At 36.4% G+C, this 19395-nt stretch overlaps 1 protein-coding gene across 2 annotated transcripts in view; it reads right to left on the bottom strand.

The window, feature by feature from the left end:
• Nucleotides 1-190: 190 nt before the first annotated feature.
• Nucleotides 191-19395, bottom strand: part of LOC110158656 (copine-3-like) — a 29892-nt gene continuing 10687 nt past the window's right edge. The window contains exons 8-17 of one of the 2 annotated variants that reach the window (XM_020923169.2): nucleotides 18145-18243; nucleotides 17794-17880; nucleotides 16580-16639; nucleotides 15655-15788; nucleotides 15508-15562; nucleotides 14360-14411; nucleotides 14136-14269; nucleotides 9936-10172; nucleotides 6923-7034; nucleotides 4305-4446 (exon numbers count right to left, since the gene is read on the bottom strand). In XM_020923169.2, coding sequence (XP_020778828.1) covers nucleotides 6924-7034; nucleotides 9936-10172; nucleotides 14136-14269; nucleotides 14360-14411; nucleotides 15508-15562; nucleotides 15655-15788; nucleotides 16580-16639; nucleotides 17794-17880; nucleotides 18145-18243 — 969 coding nt within the window. In that variant the 3' untranslated portion in view covers nucleotides 4305-4446; nucleotide 6923. Of the gene's footprint in view, nucleotides 4447-6922; nucleotides 7035-9935; nucleotides 10173-14135; nucleotides 14270-14359; nucleotides 14412-15507; nucleotides 15563-15654; nucleotides 15789-16579; nucleotides 16640-17793; nucleotides 17881-18144; nucleotides 18244-19395 lie in introns of both variants that reach the window. The other variant, XM_020923168.2, reaches the window with a different exon arrangement.

Raw genomic sequence — 19395 nt, 5'->3', positions numbered from 1 at the left:
TAATAGTGGACTTAAGAAATGAACATTTATTGTGTTGAAAATTCGATTATCAAAAGAATTTCTTGATAGAACTTTGAGTGTGAAGTGTTTCCTTATGTTTCAAAATCAAAACCGACAAAAGTAGCAGAGCGAAACATTCAGTAGTGTCCAGCAGGTGGCAGCAGAAGCACGTATTACAAAGACAAGTATGTACTGTATTATGATTTTATTATCGTTTTATCGTTCAGCGAGAAGTCTGATCATTATTACGCATCTTCATACACAAATTTTACATTTATATAGAGTGAATTATACAAAACAATGACATTTAGCACAGAGGAAAGTTACACATTTAATACTGAGACGATAAGAAGTGAGTTTTTGGCTGTTAAAACGAGCAACAAAAACGCCCAAAATAAGGATAAGTCTTATTTAGTATTAAAAACCGATGAGTGGCACAGTAAATTTCTAATAACTAAAAAATAAAACATGATAAGTGCGATCATTTTCTGTTTAGATCTACATTTTTATCAATACATTTCATTTTGCGTTTGAGCAAAGATCCAAAATTTTACTTTTTTTCCCTTTATTCCCTCGTCTCTCATCTTATATTATGAGTGTTATTAGTATTTAAAGGCGCACTGTGTAACTTTTCTGGTCTGCCATTTTCTTGTCTCCATGGGGATAATAGTGCTGCGCCTGAAATGTTTCACAGTATGGCATTAAAACAAATCTACAACGGTGTTTTTATTATGAAAAAAATGCCTTGAAAAACACAAATCAGATCAGAATTACACTTGGTCTGGTGGAGTTACTTACGAGAATTTGTCTGTATTGATAAATTTTAATGCTGTATTGTGTAACATTTCGGGCAAAACAGTTTCCATGGCGACAAGAAGACTGACTATACACCAGAAAAGTTACCTAGTCCACCTTTAAACGCACAAACACAACTAAAATATGGTAATTTCTTCTCCGTGTGCCTCTCTTCTTTCTCAATTATTTTAGGATAATTGCCGTTTTTTTCGAACCAAAACGTTAAATTTTGTAAAATATTAAAAAATTAAAACGTCCGATCTCGATTCACAGCCACTGAACTGAACGCGACACATTTCTGACATCAGATAATGAATTAAACGCACATGGCACAATAAGGATACACGGACACATTTTACCACAAAACTAACTAATAATTATGCTTTCTTGGCTTTAAAAAGTTGGACAAATCTTTAATATTCTACGAATGTTAATGCCACTGGAGTAAACTTTGGTTTTGTTAGACAGTGCAATGTCTAGCATGTGCAATAAAACACCTACTTTTAAATAAATGCTCTAGAAATTAAGCATTTGCAGCATTAGAAAATTGTGTTTTAAGGGTGCACTGTGTAACTTTTTCGTAACTTCACCTGCTCGTTTCCATGGAGATGCCGTTCACTCTGCGCTGAATGTTCCACAGTGTGACATTAAACAGCTCTGACTTGCATTTATTCAATTACAGGTGGTTTTATAGCTGGAAAATATCGACAAAAGACCTCAAATCTGACCTGTAACTCAATAGAAACGTTTAATGCCATACTGTGAAACATTCCAGACAAAGCGAGCAGCAACATCTCCATGGAGAAAAAGCATTTGATGGACCCTCCACCAGAAAAGTTACACAGTGCATCTTTAACTCTGGCACTAGAAGCAGCGTTAGTGGCATTAAAAAGTTCCTTGTGCAGCATTTGGTCATAGGTTTGCATAGGAATATTTGTAATACAAGATCCATATATTTCAAACTATTTATTATGGATTTTTTAAATTTGTTTACTGGCGTTTTGAAAATTGGGCTGTATGTGGTACTTTCTTTGAGTCCAACAGAGGTAATAATTAGTTTATAGTAGGGATTTAGAAGTGAAAAGGCACTAAAAATATAAATATTACTGTGAATAGGGTCAATTAAAGAGGGATTTTTAATTATATAATAGATTACACACAGACACATTGGTCTTGTTTAGTCTTGGGTTAAAACAGCTGATCACACTTGATTTGGTTCTGGTTTGGGCCCAGTTTTGAGTCCGTATGTAGATTTGGTTTGGTCCCGCTCTGGTCCTGGTTTAGTTCTTGTCTAGTTCAGGTTTAGTCCCAGTTTTTATGTGGTGTAAAAAGTAAATGCACCCTTTGTATGCTCCTCTTCTAGTCCTGGTCTAGTCCTGGTCTAGTCCTGGTCTAGTCCTGGTCTAGTCCTGGTCTAGTCCTGGTCTAGTCCTGATTTGGTCCCAGTTTATTCAAAATTTTTATGTGGTGTAAAAGTAAATGCACCCTTAGTTTGCTCCTTTTCTAGTCCTGGTCTAGTCCTGGTCTAGTCCAAATCTAGACCTGGTCTATTCCTGGTCTATTCCTGGTCTAGTCCTGGTCTAGTCCTGATTTGGTCCCAGTTTAGTCCAAAGTCCAAGAAAATGTACCCTTAGCTTGCTCATTTTCTAGCCTTGATCTAGCCTTGGTCTAGCCCTGGTCTTGTCCTGGTCTTGTCCAAGTTTAGTCCTATTTTTTATGTGGTGCAAAGGTAAACATACCCTTAGTTTGCTCCTGGTCTAGTCCTAGTTTAGTCCTATTTCATCCTGTTCTACTCCCAATTTAGTCTCTGTTTAGTCCCAGTTTTTATGTGGTGCAAAGATAAATGTACCCTTAGTTTTGCTTCTGGTCTAGTCCTGGTCTTGTCCTGGTCTAGCCTTGGTCTAGCCTTGGTCTAGTCCTGGTCTAGTCCCAGTTTAGTCCCAATTTTGATGTGGTGCAAAGATAAATGTACCCTTAGTTTGCTTCTGGTCTAGTCCTGTTCTAGTCCTGGTTTAATCCTGTTCTAGTCCTGGTTTAGTCCACGTTTAGTCCCAATTTTCATGTGATGATTGTGCAAGTGTAAACGCACCCTTTTGCCACTGTTCTAGTCTTGGTTTAGTCCTGATCTAGTTCTGGTTTAGTTCTTTGTTTTATCCCAATTTATGTTTTGCAAGTATGAACTCAGTTTTAGTCATTAGTTTTGTGGCCTTTTAGTTTTACTCTCCTTGCACCGTTGTAATTTACTACTTTTTATGCCTTTTTGTAAAATTCTCATTAAGTAGTTACATTTACACATAGTTTTTTTATATTTACTTTTGATTACATATTGATATATTTATTTTCTCCAGCAAAATATCTAGAATTTACTCTGAAATATTGTGCTCATTTCAACATTTCTAAACACTAGCATTCTACAACACATAATTATAATACATTTAAAACTGTAAATAGCAAGTACCACATACAACCCAATTTTAAAATATTGTTAAAACTACATGTCACTAGCGGAGGTTCAGCTCTAGCATATTTTATCTGTAATGGTCCTTTCCCGTTTATTCTGTTTCAGTGCACCACAATGATACAACGACATCGCTACAGCTACAATATGCATCTAATACAAGAACTACTGTTAACATGAAGGATATAAGAGTAACATGAAGTGGTGTGTATGAGTTTTGTGGCACTTTTTCCCCTTGTTTTTTCCAGTTTTTCTGTCATCTGCCACGTTTACATGAGAGCTTTAATTCCGAATCAAAATAATTTCATTCTGAATAAAGATGAATTCCACTTTAAAAAGACCATGTAAACACGTAATCCCTATTGAATTATTCGAAATTAAACTTAATTCCGAAGTAAGTGGGTGGTTTATTCTGATTTTAAAGCCGAATTAAAAGTAAAGGTTTATTCTTTTTAAACAATAATTCGGGTCGTTTAGCGCATGCTCGTTGAGTTGCCCTTCTGATGCAATCTGGACGATGCAGCTCCACCAGTCCTCACTTCGGACTTTCATCCACTGCTCTATGGATTTGCGAGAGGGATACGGAAGTGGGCTGAGGTAGAGGTTTGTCTTCCTCCTCCCTTCTCTGAAACTCTCCCCGTCTCCTCCTCAGTTGACAGACGTAAAGCGGGATGAAAGAATTCTAAAACTGCTGCTTAATTATCATCGGAACAACTGTGGAAAACATTTGGATCATGTTTGTGTCCGTGGAGTAACGACAAACTGAGATGACAAAAAAGACTGTAGCAGCTGAAGTTTGTGTTTTCTTCTGGTCAGTGTAAATACATTTGTGCGCCCTCTGTCCAATCAGAACCCTTCCCCACCCCCAGATGTTGAGCAGAATTAATTCAAGACGATTTAACGTGTTTTCCATGTAAACCTCAATTCGGAATTAATATTTCCATGTAAACTCAAAGCAGAACTATTTAATTCAGAACCATTAATTCGGAATTAAAAAACATCATGTAAACGTGGCCATTTGTTGGATTGGATTTTCAGACAGGTCCGGTCGGGGTTGGTCCGGCCGGGGTGGGTCCGGTCGGGTTTGGAGCAGTGTTGGAGTTCGGAGGAGTGAGCTTCATGACGTTGAAAAACTCCACGAGCTGAGAGGGGACTTCAGCCAGCACACTTTTGGCTAGTGCCTCTCTGGGAGCCTAGAAATAAAAGAGGAAAGTGAATCAGCAACAGGGTAATAAAGAAGTTAGTGTGTTTAGAATGTTAAAAAAAAACAAAACAAAAAAAAACATGCAGTTACTGATACTTTGCAGCCGATGTCGTCAATATTCCCTGGGGGTGTGATGCTAATTAACTGAAGGTAGCACTTGGTGTTGTTTTGTTGCTCAAATTAAACTTTAATCTGAGTTTTGTTTCTGATCACAATCTGACCATAAATATCCGATTTAGTTGGAATTACAACAGTTGGTCTGATTTGTCTGTAAACAAGTCCCTAAAATAACATTATAGTCACAAGATAGCATTAGCATTAGCGTTAGCATTAGCATTAGCGTTAGCATTAGCCAGTAGGATTTTTGTTTTTTTTTTTTTTTTTTTCATTAGCCAGCAGTTTTCAATTAATCACTCTCTCCTTCGTGTTTAAAATCAAACTTTTAAACATTATTGTATATATTTATTTATTGTATATATTGAGTTTTCAGAGTATCTTAAAACTTTTTGGCTTTGTTTGCTAACGTGTGCATTGTATCACCGTGGTAACTGATGTACATTCCACTATATACTGTAAACACTCATGAAAAACACCCCCAGCGAGATGTAACTGCAATGTATCAGTGTGAGTTAGTGATCGTAAATGAAGCAAGCGAAGAAAGCAGCAAGAGAATAGATGGAAGAAAGTTATGGCAGGATATTATTTGTCAAACTATTCTGTAGGGGCAAATCCACACTTTGTTTCCTCTTGGGTGGTGGTCCTAAGGTGGCACCAGGTCTATAAAGCTTAAAATTAATTTGAATAAAGCATTTTTGCAATTTTTCACATTTTTAAAAACTCAAATTGTGATGTTAATTCAAGTCATTTCTTTTTTAACACCAGTATACTGTCAAGTGCTAATCACATTTCAGAACTGGCCTGTACTAAACCTCGCCCCTGCTAATTTAATAACACTTAACTATACAATGGAAAAACAGCTTGGCCAAAAATGTAAGATATAAACACTTAAATCTATCAGAAAGTGACTTAAAAGTAGTAAAATTATCTGTCCATACAGCAAGATCTTAAAAAAAAAAACTACTGCTAGACTAGAATTAAACAGTCTCAGAACTAGTAAGTAGATAATTAATCCGAAAACAGGACGAATAACCTGATATAAGTTTTAAAATCTTTAAGATCAGAGAAATTTGAAATGCATTTGTACCTGCTTTATGAATGCTAGAGCTCGAAGCACATTTTATTTGTTGCATAGCGTATTATACTTAAGAGTCATGTAATTACAGGTTATTGCAGATTACTATTATTACAAGAGTGTTACATTGTCTTTAATCATTCTTGAATAAGCCATCTGCATTTTCAGTGTTATCTAAGAACAAGCATGCATGTTACGTTTTATTTAAGCTTAATCAAACTAAATGTATGAAACAAACAACACATATTGCAAATTATCATTATTATTATTATTATACAGAGCTATACTCACTTGGTAAATGGTTCGGCCTCTGGAAAAGTCTCAAAATATCTGACCTGATATTTGGTTTAATACGGCGTACGTTGAACATGTACGAGCAAACATTAGTGAATGAAATGGTCCATGCAGTCTGATGTTAGAGCAGCAGAGATGGAGACGGAGCAATGGTATGAAAGTGGCTGTACCTGATTTTTTTTCCTGTGTATTTGAGCAAAATGTTTTCACTCCAATACAGATATTTATTTATTTAATTAATCTATATTGTATAAGCAGCTCTTGGGATCAAAATAGTCTGCTGTGTGCTGTCTGTATCTAATTATAATTAAGTGTTTTATCCCCCAAGAATCAGGAAGAATGGTTAAAGGTGCATTGCGCACCTTTTCTAGTCTCCATGGAGATGTTATTGGTTTGCCTGGAATGTTCCATGTTGTGACATTAAACACATCCATGTAGCATTTATTCATCATGGGTGTTTCTATTGCTTAAGAAGAAAAAAAATCTCCATGTGAATAGGGTTGCCTCTCCACAGATCTGACCTGTAATGTAGCCAATAGTTCAGTGGTGTCAAACTCAAATTCACAGATAAATATTTATAGACAAATTTCAACAACAGCTGCATGTTTCCTCTTCTTTCAAGATACATAATATTAAACTTTTTCTTATTAAAATAAATGTTTAATAATAGTTTTGCTTAAACACTGAATCCAGAACAAGCAAAATATAAAATAATAACAAAATTTTAATAAATAATGTCCGGGTCTGAGTTTGACATGTCTGCTATAGTTGTTTCCCTTGACATAAATAGGTTTAATCTCTACCGTGGAACATTATTGACAAAGCAAAAACATCTCCATGAAGACAAGCACCAGAAAAGTTGCACAATGCATCTTTAAGTTAAGTGAGGAATAACTTAAAATAAATTTGTTTAGTTTTTGACGTTTTTAAGCCAGTAAAAATCAGGTAGAGCGTCTTTAAGCACACGGGTGGGATGTACCCTATGACGGGCTGGGCTCATGGGGAGGCTTCAGTTTCATTAAAGTGAAGTATGACGACAGTTGCTGCGGTAACTCGGCCAAAACACTTTGGGCTAAAGCCTGGATGGGCGCCTGCAATGACACAAGGCACAACAAGTAAAAAGTCTGTGAGCTGTTCTCATCCGAGGGACTCATATAGACGCGGAGTGTGTTTTTAGTTTTCAATGAAGCTCCAGAAATTAAAAAAAAAATCTACAAACTTAAGCTACTCATCTAAGAAACCAGTGCCTTCTATTGTCTAGAATCGCTGGATGTACAAAACTTTTTGAAACCTGAGTTTTTATAGTACTGATACTTCCCTGGGGGTGTGATGCTAACTGTAGGCTCTGCTCTGTCTGAAAGTCTGTTTACTCAAGTTAGACTCTGCGCTTTGTTTTAACACAATCTGACCAGAAAGAGCTGGAACTACAGCAGGTGAACTGATTTGTGCTGCAGAACCATGAATGCTCGAATTGATCACAGGCTCCTGAAAATGTGCCATTTAAATCCATTTTGTATTTTTGAGATTTCAGACAATCTAAAAAAGCTTTTGGTAGTTTTTACTCATTGTGTCAAGGTACCTGATGAACATTTCGCCATAGAAATACAAAGAAATATACAGAAATACATAGAAATACACCCCCAGAGTCATGTCTCTGCAAAGTACAAGAATCCTGTGTATTTCAGAACCTGTTTGTAGAGGTCTTAACAGCAGAGTTATCAAGGTTTATACATAACTAAGCCCAATGGAGACAGGATGTTTTGTAATCTCCGGAGAACACTGCACCTTCATAACTGTATTCCTTGTTATTTGACAACTGTGACCATTCAAATAATGATTTTAATTCATTTATCAAAACATTGCAGCTACAGTATAGTAGGGGGTGAGGGTGAGGGCTTGAGGTTGAACTATTAAAAAGTTTATATGTGAAGATTTAAAGGTCCTATATTAAACAAAATTGACTCTTGTGAGCTTTAAGCGTTGTTGTAATGTTGTTACCTCATCATAAAACATACCTGGAGTTGTGTTTTGTTTTATTCACACGTTTGAGTATTTTCCGCACTATAGGGCGCGCTTAAAAGCCTTTAATTTAATCAAAAAATGACTGTGCACCTTATAATCCAGGGCGCCTTATATATAAATTTACTGGGGTGTCTTAGTATGACTTTAGTAAACTACAAAGCCGCACCACTTGCAGCATTACGGCTCCCGTAGTCAGGAGCATCGCGGAGTAATACATAATGTGATTCCTTTTAATATCAAAATGCACCTGTCAAGAGACACGCTTACAACGCCCACTTTAAACTCAAGGCTATAATAAAGTTAAAGTGCGAGCTGCGTGGGAGCAGTGGATGAGAGAAGGAAAACACACATTCACCAAGACAGGGAGACAGAGCCGAGCGACTTACCCCGCGATCTGCCAATGGATCGTGGACGCCTGGACTAAGGATCAATATCAACTGTGGTCCGAGCTTTCACCAAGACCGGAATCATCACTGAACGGCCAGGGAACAGTAACCACACTGACTCGGATAATGACGAGAGGGATGTGGGCGAGCTGGGCGCAGTAATCGCCCGACTGTTTGAACAATTATGAGTTATTGTGAATACGCGAACAATTTAGCGTCTCAGACAGTATTTGTTTTACACGTTATAATTGATCAAGAGTTATTGACTTATTGTGAACGCGTTAAATACCGTTTGACTGACTGTTGTGTTTCATTTAATGTGCCTTATAGTCCAGTGCGGTTTATATGTGAAAAAAGTTTGAAAATAGACCATTCAATGACGGTGCGCTTTATAATCCAGAGCACCCTATAGTGAGGAAAATGCGGGAGTCTGCCTATATCAACAAAGCTCAAACTCGAGGCGGTAGTTTTCAAGTTAAAAGCTACCGTTTCACCTTTTGTTCAGTAGAGATTGGCAATTCCAGGGCTGAAATTATCCAAATGATTCTAGTGAAGGTGTATGGAGTTTAAAAACACAGTGGAACACTTCCTGTATTAACACATGATGTCGAGAGGTGGAACAGAGTGTTTTCTGTCTGAGAGAATAACACAGCCTAAATATACAGGGTTTGTGAGTTAAACATGTGTGAATGAAACAACTTCAGGTTTGTTTGTGATGAGGAAACATTATAACATAGATCAGAAAAAGTGCAAATTTCTCACAATAAAACTGCATTGTTTGATTTGGTCAGCATTAATGGAGGGTCAGGAGTATATCAGCTGCATGCAAATTAGAGCACCACGGCAAAAGCAACCTCTAAAGAAGCACTAACTTTTCTGGTAGGGGTCCGTCACCTGCTTGTCACTATGGAGATGTAACTGCCTTGCCTGTAAAGTCCCACGGTATGGCATTAAACATATCTATCTTGCATGTTTTGTTTTTTTTGCACAAATATATCTTGGCAAAACATTAGGGATATAACAATATCCAAATCTCTCGATACGATAGTCTCACGATATACATCTCATGGTACGATATTTATTGCAATATTTTGTAAAGATAATACAAAATTGTGAGTATGCTACTTTTCTCTCGTCATCCAAAAATAAAAAAAAAATACGATTTTAAAGTGCTTCATAACAGTTATTTTAGCCTGTAGTTTGGACTGAAACAGAGCAAAGGATCATGGTCTATGTAGTTCTCACTATTTTTTAGCTGTTGCTGCACCAAAACAATTAATTTAAGCAAAGAGACTTGAGATTGAATATATTGTGAGACTTTGGACAATACAATATCACGATATTTCAATTATTGTTACATCCCTAAAAAACATGTATTCATAGTTTGAGCCAGATCGCCTCTCCCCAGATCTGACTAAATTGAGTTTACTGCTTTTCTTTATTGAAGCCGGTTTAGAGAAATATTTTAAAGCCATACAGTGAAATATTCTACGCAAAGCAGTAAAATCTGCATGAAGACAAGCAGACAAGCAGCAAACCCTCCTTGAGAAAAGATCCGCAGTGCCCCTTTAAAGCCACACTCACGTCTTTGAACTGTCTGAATGGCACAAACTGCACGATGTCCCTCATGGCCGGCTCTCCGCTCATAGACTTCAGGCGCCCGTCGTCTCCGTCGAGGAACTCCATGGCGGTGAAGTCGGCTCCGCCCACTCCCACGATGATGATGGACATGGGCAGACGAGAGGCGTTCACGATGGCGGTGCGCGTCTGGTCCATGTCTGTGATCACGCCGTCAGTGATGATCAGGAGAACAAAGTATTGCTGTGGGAGACATTTGACAAAGAGACAGGGACGTCAGATTTATTTGGTTAAAACACGGGGTTGGTGTTAGCCTGATTCATCAGCCGGTTTCACTTCATAGAAACCGCCTGACCTCACAGCGTTAGAATTTGTTTGCGCAATGGTAGGAGGGTACTTTTTTTAAATTTAACCAATCGCTGCTATTTGGTCGTGACGTATGTAATGCGCTGCTAACGAGGCCAACTGGTATATTAAGCTTTTCCCAAATCCCATAGGAAGAAGGGCAATAACGTCTTTCCCTTTCCCCTAGATAAAATTCACCAAACATTCTCTTTGTTCAACAGTTTCCAAAGTGCTGCACAGATTAATGAATACAATAAAAGGCAGTAAATCATAAATAAAAACAATAAATAGAAAGTGTTAAAATGCATAAAGCTAAAAATTAAATTAATTAAAAATTAATAAAATTAAATAAAATTACATAAAAGACAGAGGACCACACAACTCAAGCGGTGGTAAAAGCCAAAGAGTAAAAGTGGGTCTTAAGACGAGACGTAAAACACTCCACTGTGGGGGCTGTAGGGATGGGGAAGGGCAGAGCGTTCCAGAGTTTGGGGACGACCGCAAATAAGGCCCTGTCCCCCCTGGTTTTAAGTCTCATCTTAGGCCCCATGAGCTGGAGCTGGCCCTCAGGCCTCAGGGAGCGCGAGGGCCAGAGTAAATCTGGATGAGGTCTGAGACGTATTGTGGGGCGAGTTCCTTCAAAGCTTTAAAAACAAACAATAAAATCTTAAAATCAATTCTAAATCGAACAGGAAGCCAGAGCAAGGACACAAGTGAGACGGAAAGTGCGTTGCGAGAGATGCCCGTGTTCTTCAGAGCGCTATCACAACACAATTAGAGTGCATCTTGACAAGGAAACTACTGCACATTGCATCAGGTTTGCGAAGCTGTTCTGTACCGTTTTGCACCATGTATTTATTATTTATTATATTTACAGAAAATTGTGGAAGCATGGATGGCGTAGGCTGAGCTTTGGATAGGACCGTAGTGCTAATCATAGGAGGATTTGAATAGGGAGAGATCGCTAGATTCAAACATGCATGAATGACATAAAACCTCTTCAAGCATGTTTTTGCAGAGCGAACAACGAAATAACATGGTAGAAAGCTCCAAAAAGTAAAATTAGCATAATACCCCCTCTTTAGGTACTCTTCTTATCTGACCTTTTGAGCTTTTAACCATGTTACAACATTGTTCCCTCATCAAAGACATACTGAGTTGTATTTCGCTTCATTCACACTATCAGTAATCCTCTGTAAAAAGTCCTTTGCCTCAGAGTTTTGGAAAATACTCAGTTTAAATGTTCTAGGATTGTTGTGTCACAGGTAAAAGCACAGTGCGATTTTTAAGTCCATAAATCATCAGCAGACTTATTTTAAGCATTTCTGTGACTCATTCTAAGATTTGTTTGGAAAATACGCAGTTTAAATTTTCCAGGATTGTTGCGACACAGTGCAGTTTTTAAGTCCATAAATCATCAGCAGTCTCTTTCCAAGCATTTTTGTTGTCTAATTGTGCTCATGTGCCAGTAGATGGAGTCCTACACCAGATTCCAGTATGTGGAGTACACAAATACTCAGTTAAAATTTTCAGGATTGTTGCGTCACAGGTAAAAACACAGTGCAATTTTTAAGTCCATAAATAATCGGCAGACTCATTCTAAACATTTCTGATGTTGAATTGTGTTCATTACTACTGCGTGTTTACATTAACATATTTGGGCAGGTTCACTATCAGTTATTTTTTTTTTTTCCCCATGATAATTCCCTTTGTTGCCAGTAGATGGAGCCCTACACCAGATTCTAGTATGTGGAGTATAAAACTTACAACATAATTACAGATTTTCATATTGCTTGGTCATGGCATAATCTATGGGATGGTCAGCCTGAGTGAGTGACAGGTGGATTTAACCAATCACAGAGAAGAGTAGAGTTTCAGAAGCATCAGATTACATCCTAAAGGAAATATAATGTTACTCTGTGCACTCATTGACCTCAATCTTGTTTTGGTGATGAGCTGATCAGGTATTTTATAGCAGAATACCAGCAGCTGTTACTTTAATAACTATAATAACAGTGATATGAGCGGAGGATGTGACACAGCCGGTGGAACCAGAATCTTTCACATTTGTAGACTGATCATAAAAGTGTTTTACCGTAGTCACAGAAAACAATGAGTGGGCTGTTACTTAAACTTAAACAACACTAAAATCTTGATAGAAAAAAGTTAAAGGTGAACTATGTCACTTTTTTTCTGGTGGAGGTTACGCCAAGCACTTGTTTCCATTAAGAAGTTACTGCTTTGTCAAAAAATTCACGCGGTATTGCATTAAATTGATCGGTCTCAAGTCAGATCTGTGTTTTTTAGTGTATTTTTAGCTATAAATACTGTAATAAATGCAAAATTTTAAATAAAATAGAAAATACTATACTGAGGAACATGCCAATATTTGACAAGCAATTAAATGAATACAACATTTCAACGTGTTTGAATCACGTGTAGCTCTAGGACATCATTAAACCTTTTATACATTTTTATCTATTTTAATCTACAGGTAAAAACTGAGCTGGAGCCAAATAAAGTTACAGGTGTCAAAATAGATTAATAGAAGGTATTTCACTGTCCCCACACCCTGTACGTTTGTAGTTTTGTTTGTTTAAAGTTGGCAACATCAGGGATTCCCAGAGAGAGTTTGGCAGAGGATCTTTTGGAAGATGTTTCACAGGATTTGCATAACTTTGCCTTGAGTAAAACTGGCAAATGTCCAATGTGTCATGTCGTTATAGCAACAGCTCAAACAATACAGCTGGGAAATACTTCAGGATAAGTACTGGACGATATGAAAATGTATTTAAAGCAGACCTGTTCTGCAAAATTTATTTCTCAGAGCTTTAAACCATGTTATGGCTGTTTCCTCTTCTCATTTACCCTCTCGAAGTTGATTATAAAATGATTTGTGCATGACTGAGCAATTTTTAATTGCTTATTTTCGATTGCTAATCAACACCGTTTTTCACTGGCACACACCCACTGCCCTGTACTCTACTTTGTTCTACAATTTAAGACATTTGTAATCGGATTTGGCAGCATTGTGTAGTCATGGTACGAATGAAAACAAATCCTGCAGCTATCCACAGGAGGGGCCATCATCTTCACAGCTCTTTGTCATGATGACTGCAACCGGGATGTTTTAGATGAATATTGTGATTTAAATGGTCAAAATTACAACAGAATGATCCACGGGTGTCATAATTTAAAAAAAAAAAAAACCTTCTCACATTTATCAATCACAATTTTCTACTTAATTTGGTGAATTAAACAAATAAACTGATTTAAATATTAATTTCCTAAACATAAAGAAGACGTTTTTCAAAACTGTGTCATTTATCACAAAAAAGTAAAAGTAATTATGTATTTTTAAGTAATAAAATTTTAAGACAATCTTATATACTCTTCTATATTGTCATGTTTTGGTTCATTGCTGGACATATTGAAAACGAAACAGAAAAATTCCTAAAAAGACTTTTATTATATCCAGAAGAAATATTTTAAATCCTAATGTTAAAATTCAAAACATCTGTGTTTGCCTGTTAAAGAAATATTTCCAACTGAAGCCCCAATATAAAATTCAAAACATAATGTAAGGTACAGTATTCATCTTATTCTGGAAGTTGCTGTGGGTGCCGCAATCATGATTCAGGTTGTATTATTTTGAATTTATTTATAATACAAAAATAATTCAATACTGATTATAAGATGTTTTAAAGCCTCCCAGAAAATCAGTGCAGTGTTGACTTATTGGTGCACTTGAACACTGAACATTTTACACCGAAGAGCCACCACAAAAAAGCACAGTTTAGGAGCGTTTAGAGACAAAAGTGAATAGGTGGTGAATAGGGAATAATTGCTGCTGATACTCACAGATGCAGTGGTTTGCTGTAGAGCCTGGTTGGCGAAGCAGGCTACGTGGTTAATGATGGGAGAGAAGTTCGTGGGTCCATAGAGTTTGACCTGAGGGAGGCATATCCGATAGGCCTCCACTATCCCTTCAACACCTGAAACAGCAAATATTTTACAAAAACTTTTATTAAAATGACAGTTTAATATTGTGTAAATGTTAATGAATAAAAATCCAGTAGTGTTACCTGCACAAAATGGGTTTGCAGGGTTGAAATTGAGAGGAAACTCGTGTGAAACCTAAAAAGTAGATGAGACAGCATGTTCAGTTTGCTTCTTTTTTTTTTTTTTTTTTGTTCTTTATTGAGAAGTCAAAAAAGTGAGAAAGAACAGACCAAGTGACACAACACATAATACCATAATGATTATAGAAATACAATTTTACTTGACAATAGTTAGTTTAAAATAAAATAATAGCCTTTTAATACCATAACAGTTCAGAAAAAGTAAAATTTACATCTAGTTTTATATAGTCTAGTTGTTTTTTTCTGATAATCCTATAATTTGTTTACATTTTATAAAGTTGAGGAGAAATCACAGTTTAATTTCAAAGTGCATTGTGTAACTTTTCAGGTGGAGGGTCCGTCAAAAGCTTTTCTCTGTTGTCTGCAATGTTTCACAGTATGGCATTAAAGCTTTCTATCTTCATGGTGACCAAACCAGACCAAGTTACAGGCCAGATCTATGGAGAGGTGATCCCACTCAGAGTCAGAATGACTGTTTTTCTAGGTATTTCTGAGCTATAAAACTGCCTGTAATTTAGTTAAATGTAAAGTAGAGCTGTTTAAAGTCATACTGTGGAACATTCCAGGCAGAGCAATGACGTTTCCATAGAAACAAGCAAGTAACAGACCCCCCCAAAGAAGAAGTTACACAGTTCACCTTTAAGAGAAAATAAACAGAGCAGGAAAAATAATATAACTCAGTACAAAATGCTTGTTTTATGTTTAATATTTTTTGTTTATTTAACTTAACTTTAAACTTTTTTATAATCTCAACACCCATTGCCGTACCATAATGACAAAAACACATTATGGTAGACAATAATATATATTTTTACTACAAAATAATAGTTCTGATATGGGTCAATTCCGTTCAAAAGCAAGAAAGGTTAAATTTCATCCTGTATGTATTTTTCCTGTATGTAATTTCAATATAATATAAAATAGCAGCTTTGAGTATTGATTTTTACTTCAGTATATATTTTATCTTTTATAAAAGTAGTGAAAAAGCATAAATCTTTCACAGTTTAAGGCAGTTTTTAGGCACCACATTTCATTTCCACTGTGCTTGTGTCCAGTTCATTTTGCATTTATTTACATGTATAAAACCTCACCTGCCACGAGGGCGGGATCTGAGCGCCAAAACCAAACGCAGGGAACATTTTATCACTTAAAAAGAAAAGGATAAGTTTGTATAAGAACATTTACATCACAAAATGCACAACAATAATACAACTAAATGTACTAAAAGATCTGTTTACCTGTCATAGTCTTGAATGACATTTCCAACAGACCAGATCGCGCTGAGGTACTCATTGACTCCCTGTGGGCTGATGTAGTGGAGAGAATTGGGGGATCTGGGGTCTCCGTTTGAACCAGTGAAGTCTACAGCCACCTGGGGTTAAAATACACAAGTTAGACGCTTTATACTTTATATTTACGGCCCTAAAAATGTCAAAAACAGAATGAGTTCGCAGTGGTCCAAAGTCATTTTTCACTTCTGAGTTAATAAGTTTATAAGTGCTTTTCACTACTGTCAATGGCCAGAGCAACCATAATGACAAGTAGCATGCTAACAGTGCAATTCCTGATGACTGGACAATAGACCCTTTAAAAAAATGTAAACAAAAACATTCTAAATATCAAGAATCCGTGGCAAAAAAGTTGAGTCTGCTACAGTTTGTCACTTCATTTACAGATGTATTACTCCATTCTTCATAAATTATATTTTTTGTGCAGCTCAAATACTGCTTTGAGGTTAGAAATTTGCATTTTTCCATCCTTCTTAACAGAGGACAGAGTAAGTAATATTTGTACCTTGGAAATTCAATTCAATTTTTGTTTGTTTTTTGTAATAATGTCATAAAACCATCAGCATTTTGATCTGTGAATCAGTTAATCATTGAAAATATATTATGTCAGCTTCACCTTGGCTCCAGTTGCCTCCATTACAGAATTTTGGACATTCTGATGAAATAGGGTTTTAAAGTAGAACACAGCACATTTGTTTTGGCCTCAAGAGCTGCTTATACAAATATCTGCACTGGACTAAGAAAAATTTGGCTCAAATGGAAAAACCATCAACCATCAACAGGAACATATCTTTAGATAAGTGGGGGAAAAAAATATTAAAATATTGCAGATAACAGGAAGCTGAAATTTCTGAAACAATCATCAAAAACTTACAGTAAAATTGATTTGGCAGCCTCCCATAATGTAATCCAGGAACGTGTACTCCTTCACCACCTGCAGAGGAAGAAATACATGTAAAGAAATATAAAAGTCTGACAATAATAAGGTCATTTGTGAAAGTTGAGCTGTGTAACTTGTGACTGGTAAGGGATCTGTCTCCAAAGGAATAACCACGGAGATACCAGGTAACGACACCTGCCATAAAACTTACATCGTGCACCTTGAAATTATTATTGTTTTTTTCCTCATAGGTTCTCAGTGCAACATTTGCACTGATCCAAAAACTGACTTAAGACTGTACAACACTGTACAATAATTATAGAGAAAAATAATAACGATAAGAATGAAAACGTTACTCTATGACCTATTTCCTTATTTTGTTTATTCTAAAATGTGTTTATTATTTTGTTTTTGTCTCAATTAGTTTACACATTTTGTTTTGGTTAATTTGCATATTTAATATATTTTTACTATGTTAATATTTTTTATGTTTGCAAATTAGTTTAGTCTTTTTTGTTATTATTTATCTTAGCACTTATTCTGTTTTTAGGTTAGTCCGTGGGGCACCTAGGGGATACAGTAAAGGAGGGTGTTTCAGCTGGACCAGAGTGCAGGTTTTATAAAAGCGAAAAAATGCATAGCACACTCAGATGGCTGATGTCCAAAAGCTTTTTAAAATTATTTTTAAATAACATTTCGGCAAAAAAGCCTTCACCAGATCATTTTTGTTGCTTTGGATCACAGTATACGAGCCTAGGGTTTTACCAGTGGACAGCAGGTGTAAGCTTGGTCATGTATCCTTGTTGTTTGTCTGGCAAAACTTGGAATAAATCTTGGAAAATGCATCTCTGGACCTGGACAAAGGATTGTTTTTCTGTGCGACGCAAACCACATCCCCATGGTGCCCAAAGGTGATTATTTGAGTTACGTTTAGTTCTAAGTTTTCTCACCACTTTTGTTTGTTAGTTTCTGATGACAAATAGTCACTATAGTTACAATGCCCATCTGAAAGTGGAACACCAAAACTTTCACCCACAAACCCACAACTGCATTTCACATAAAGCTGCTAATCTTAACTGCAAACTGACCGGTGACTGTATACACCATTTAGTAGTGAAGAAAACTTGATTTAGTGTTTAGTTCCACTTTATGTGACAACTCTGGCGCCATTATTTTAAAATTAACTTAAACCCAAATCCAGACTTTACCTGACACAGTTTCACACTGATGACTCCTGAGTTCTTGTATCCCTTCTTCTTCTGCTTCTTTTTGCTGTTGATGCAGTCAAACTCAGCCTGAAAGAACAGAGAGAAAATATAAAACAAACAATAACAAAGAAAGTCCTGTTACATGTAAAGTAAACTGTCATAAATATTGTTAAAGTTAATGTAACTAATCACTCGCCACCAGTAAATATAGATACAAATAAAAATGCATACAACTAGCACTAAAAAAGTATATTTTTGACATAATTGATGTAATAAGAAGTAATCATAAATACATAGTTAATAAATGCATCTGTTTTCTGCTGTGGTTAGATTTAGATGAATTTCACTCACAGGAGAAACTCGCGATGCTTCCTGTAGCCGAGTCATCGTGGTCTCAAACACCCCGATCAGATCATGTGACCCGTCATTATCGTAGTCGTAGCACTCCACCTGAAACACATTTTAACATGTTATATGGAAAAGAAAGGAGTAAATAATATTATGTTTACCTAAGAAACACATTTTTAATTATGTAACACTCAGATAGAGGCAAATTTTTGAACCCACACTGCACACAGAAAACTCTACTTCATCGATTTGAGTTCATTTAAGATTATATTTTAGATTACATTTTATTTTTCAAGCCTAGAATATACTGATATTTGTTGTTAATATTGTTTTTCAAAATAAATACACTTTAATTTTTCACATGGAGTTTTCCTTGGTTGGCTGCCAGCTAATTTAAAGGAACACCCTGTAACTTTTCTGGTGGTGGATTTGCTTTCTTCTTGTCTCCATGGAGATGTTACTGCTTTAATGTCATTGTTAATTCCATTCAACAGTGAGCGGGATCTCCTCTCCATAGATATGACCTGTAACCTTGTTTCCATGGAGATGGATAATGCCACACTGCTGAGCATCTAGACAACACGATAACATCTCCGTGGAAACGAGCAGGTAACATACTCAATATACTCTCCATCAGAAATTTAAAAAAAAAAAAAAAGAATCGCACTGCACCGCAAAATGTATCTGTCAAATAACGTAGGCCTAATTTAAAGCTGCACTATGTAACTTTTTGGTTAGGGGTCCATCACCTGCTTGTTTCTACAGATAATATGTCATTGCTCTGCCTGGAATGTTCCACAGTATGACATTAAACAGCTCTACCTTACATTTATTCAATTACAGCTGGTTTTATAGCTCAAAAATACTTAGAAAAACAGGCATTCTGACACCTCTCCACAGATCTGACCCATAACTTGCTCTGGTTTGGTCTCCATGAAGACAGAAAGATTTAATGCCATCTGACGGACCTTCCACCAGAAAAGTTACACAATGCGCCTTTAAAAACTCACATTTCAAAACATGAAATCAGTCTTCAGTTCAAGATTAATGTTCTGATTTCACAGATTTTAACAGCTGGCAGTGAAAGATTAAAAAAGTGAAAGCAGTTACACACTTCAGCACCCAAGACCAAAACTCACTTGTGCTGTGTGGTCTATCACTGTTTCCTTCCTGACACATGCATCAGGGTTTAAATAAAAACACACATTTAAATAGCATGTAAAAGGGGGTCAGCCTGTAAGGAATTTAAAGGTC

The sequence above is a fragment of the Boleophthalmus pectinirostris genome, unplaced genomic scaffold (assembly GCF_026225935.1).
Source record: "Boleophthalmus pectinirostris isolate CB_2022bp ecotype Guang Dong unplaced genomic scaffold, ASM2622593v1 HiC_scaffold_15, whole genome shotgun sequence".
Lineage (NCBI taxonomy): Eukaryota > Metazoa > Chordata > Actinopteri > Gobiiformes > Gobiidae > Boleophthalmus > Boleophthalmus pectinirostris.
The sequence above is the reverse complement of the archived record's forward strand: the minus strand, read 5'-3'. Positions and strand labels throughout refer to the sequence as shown.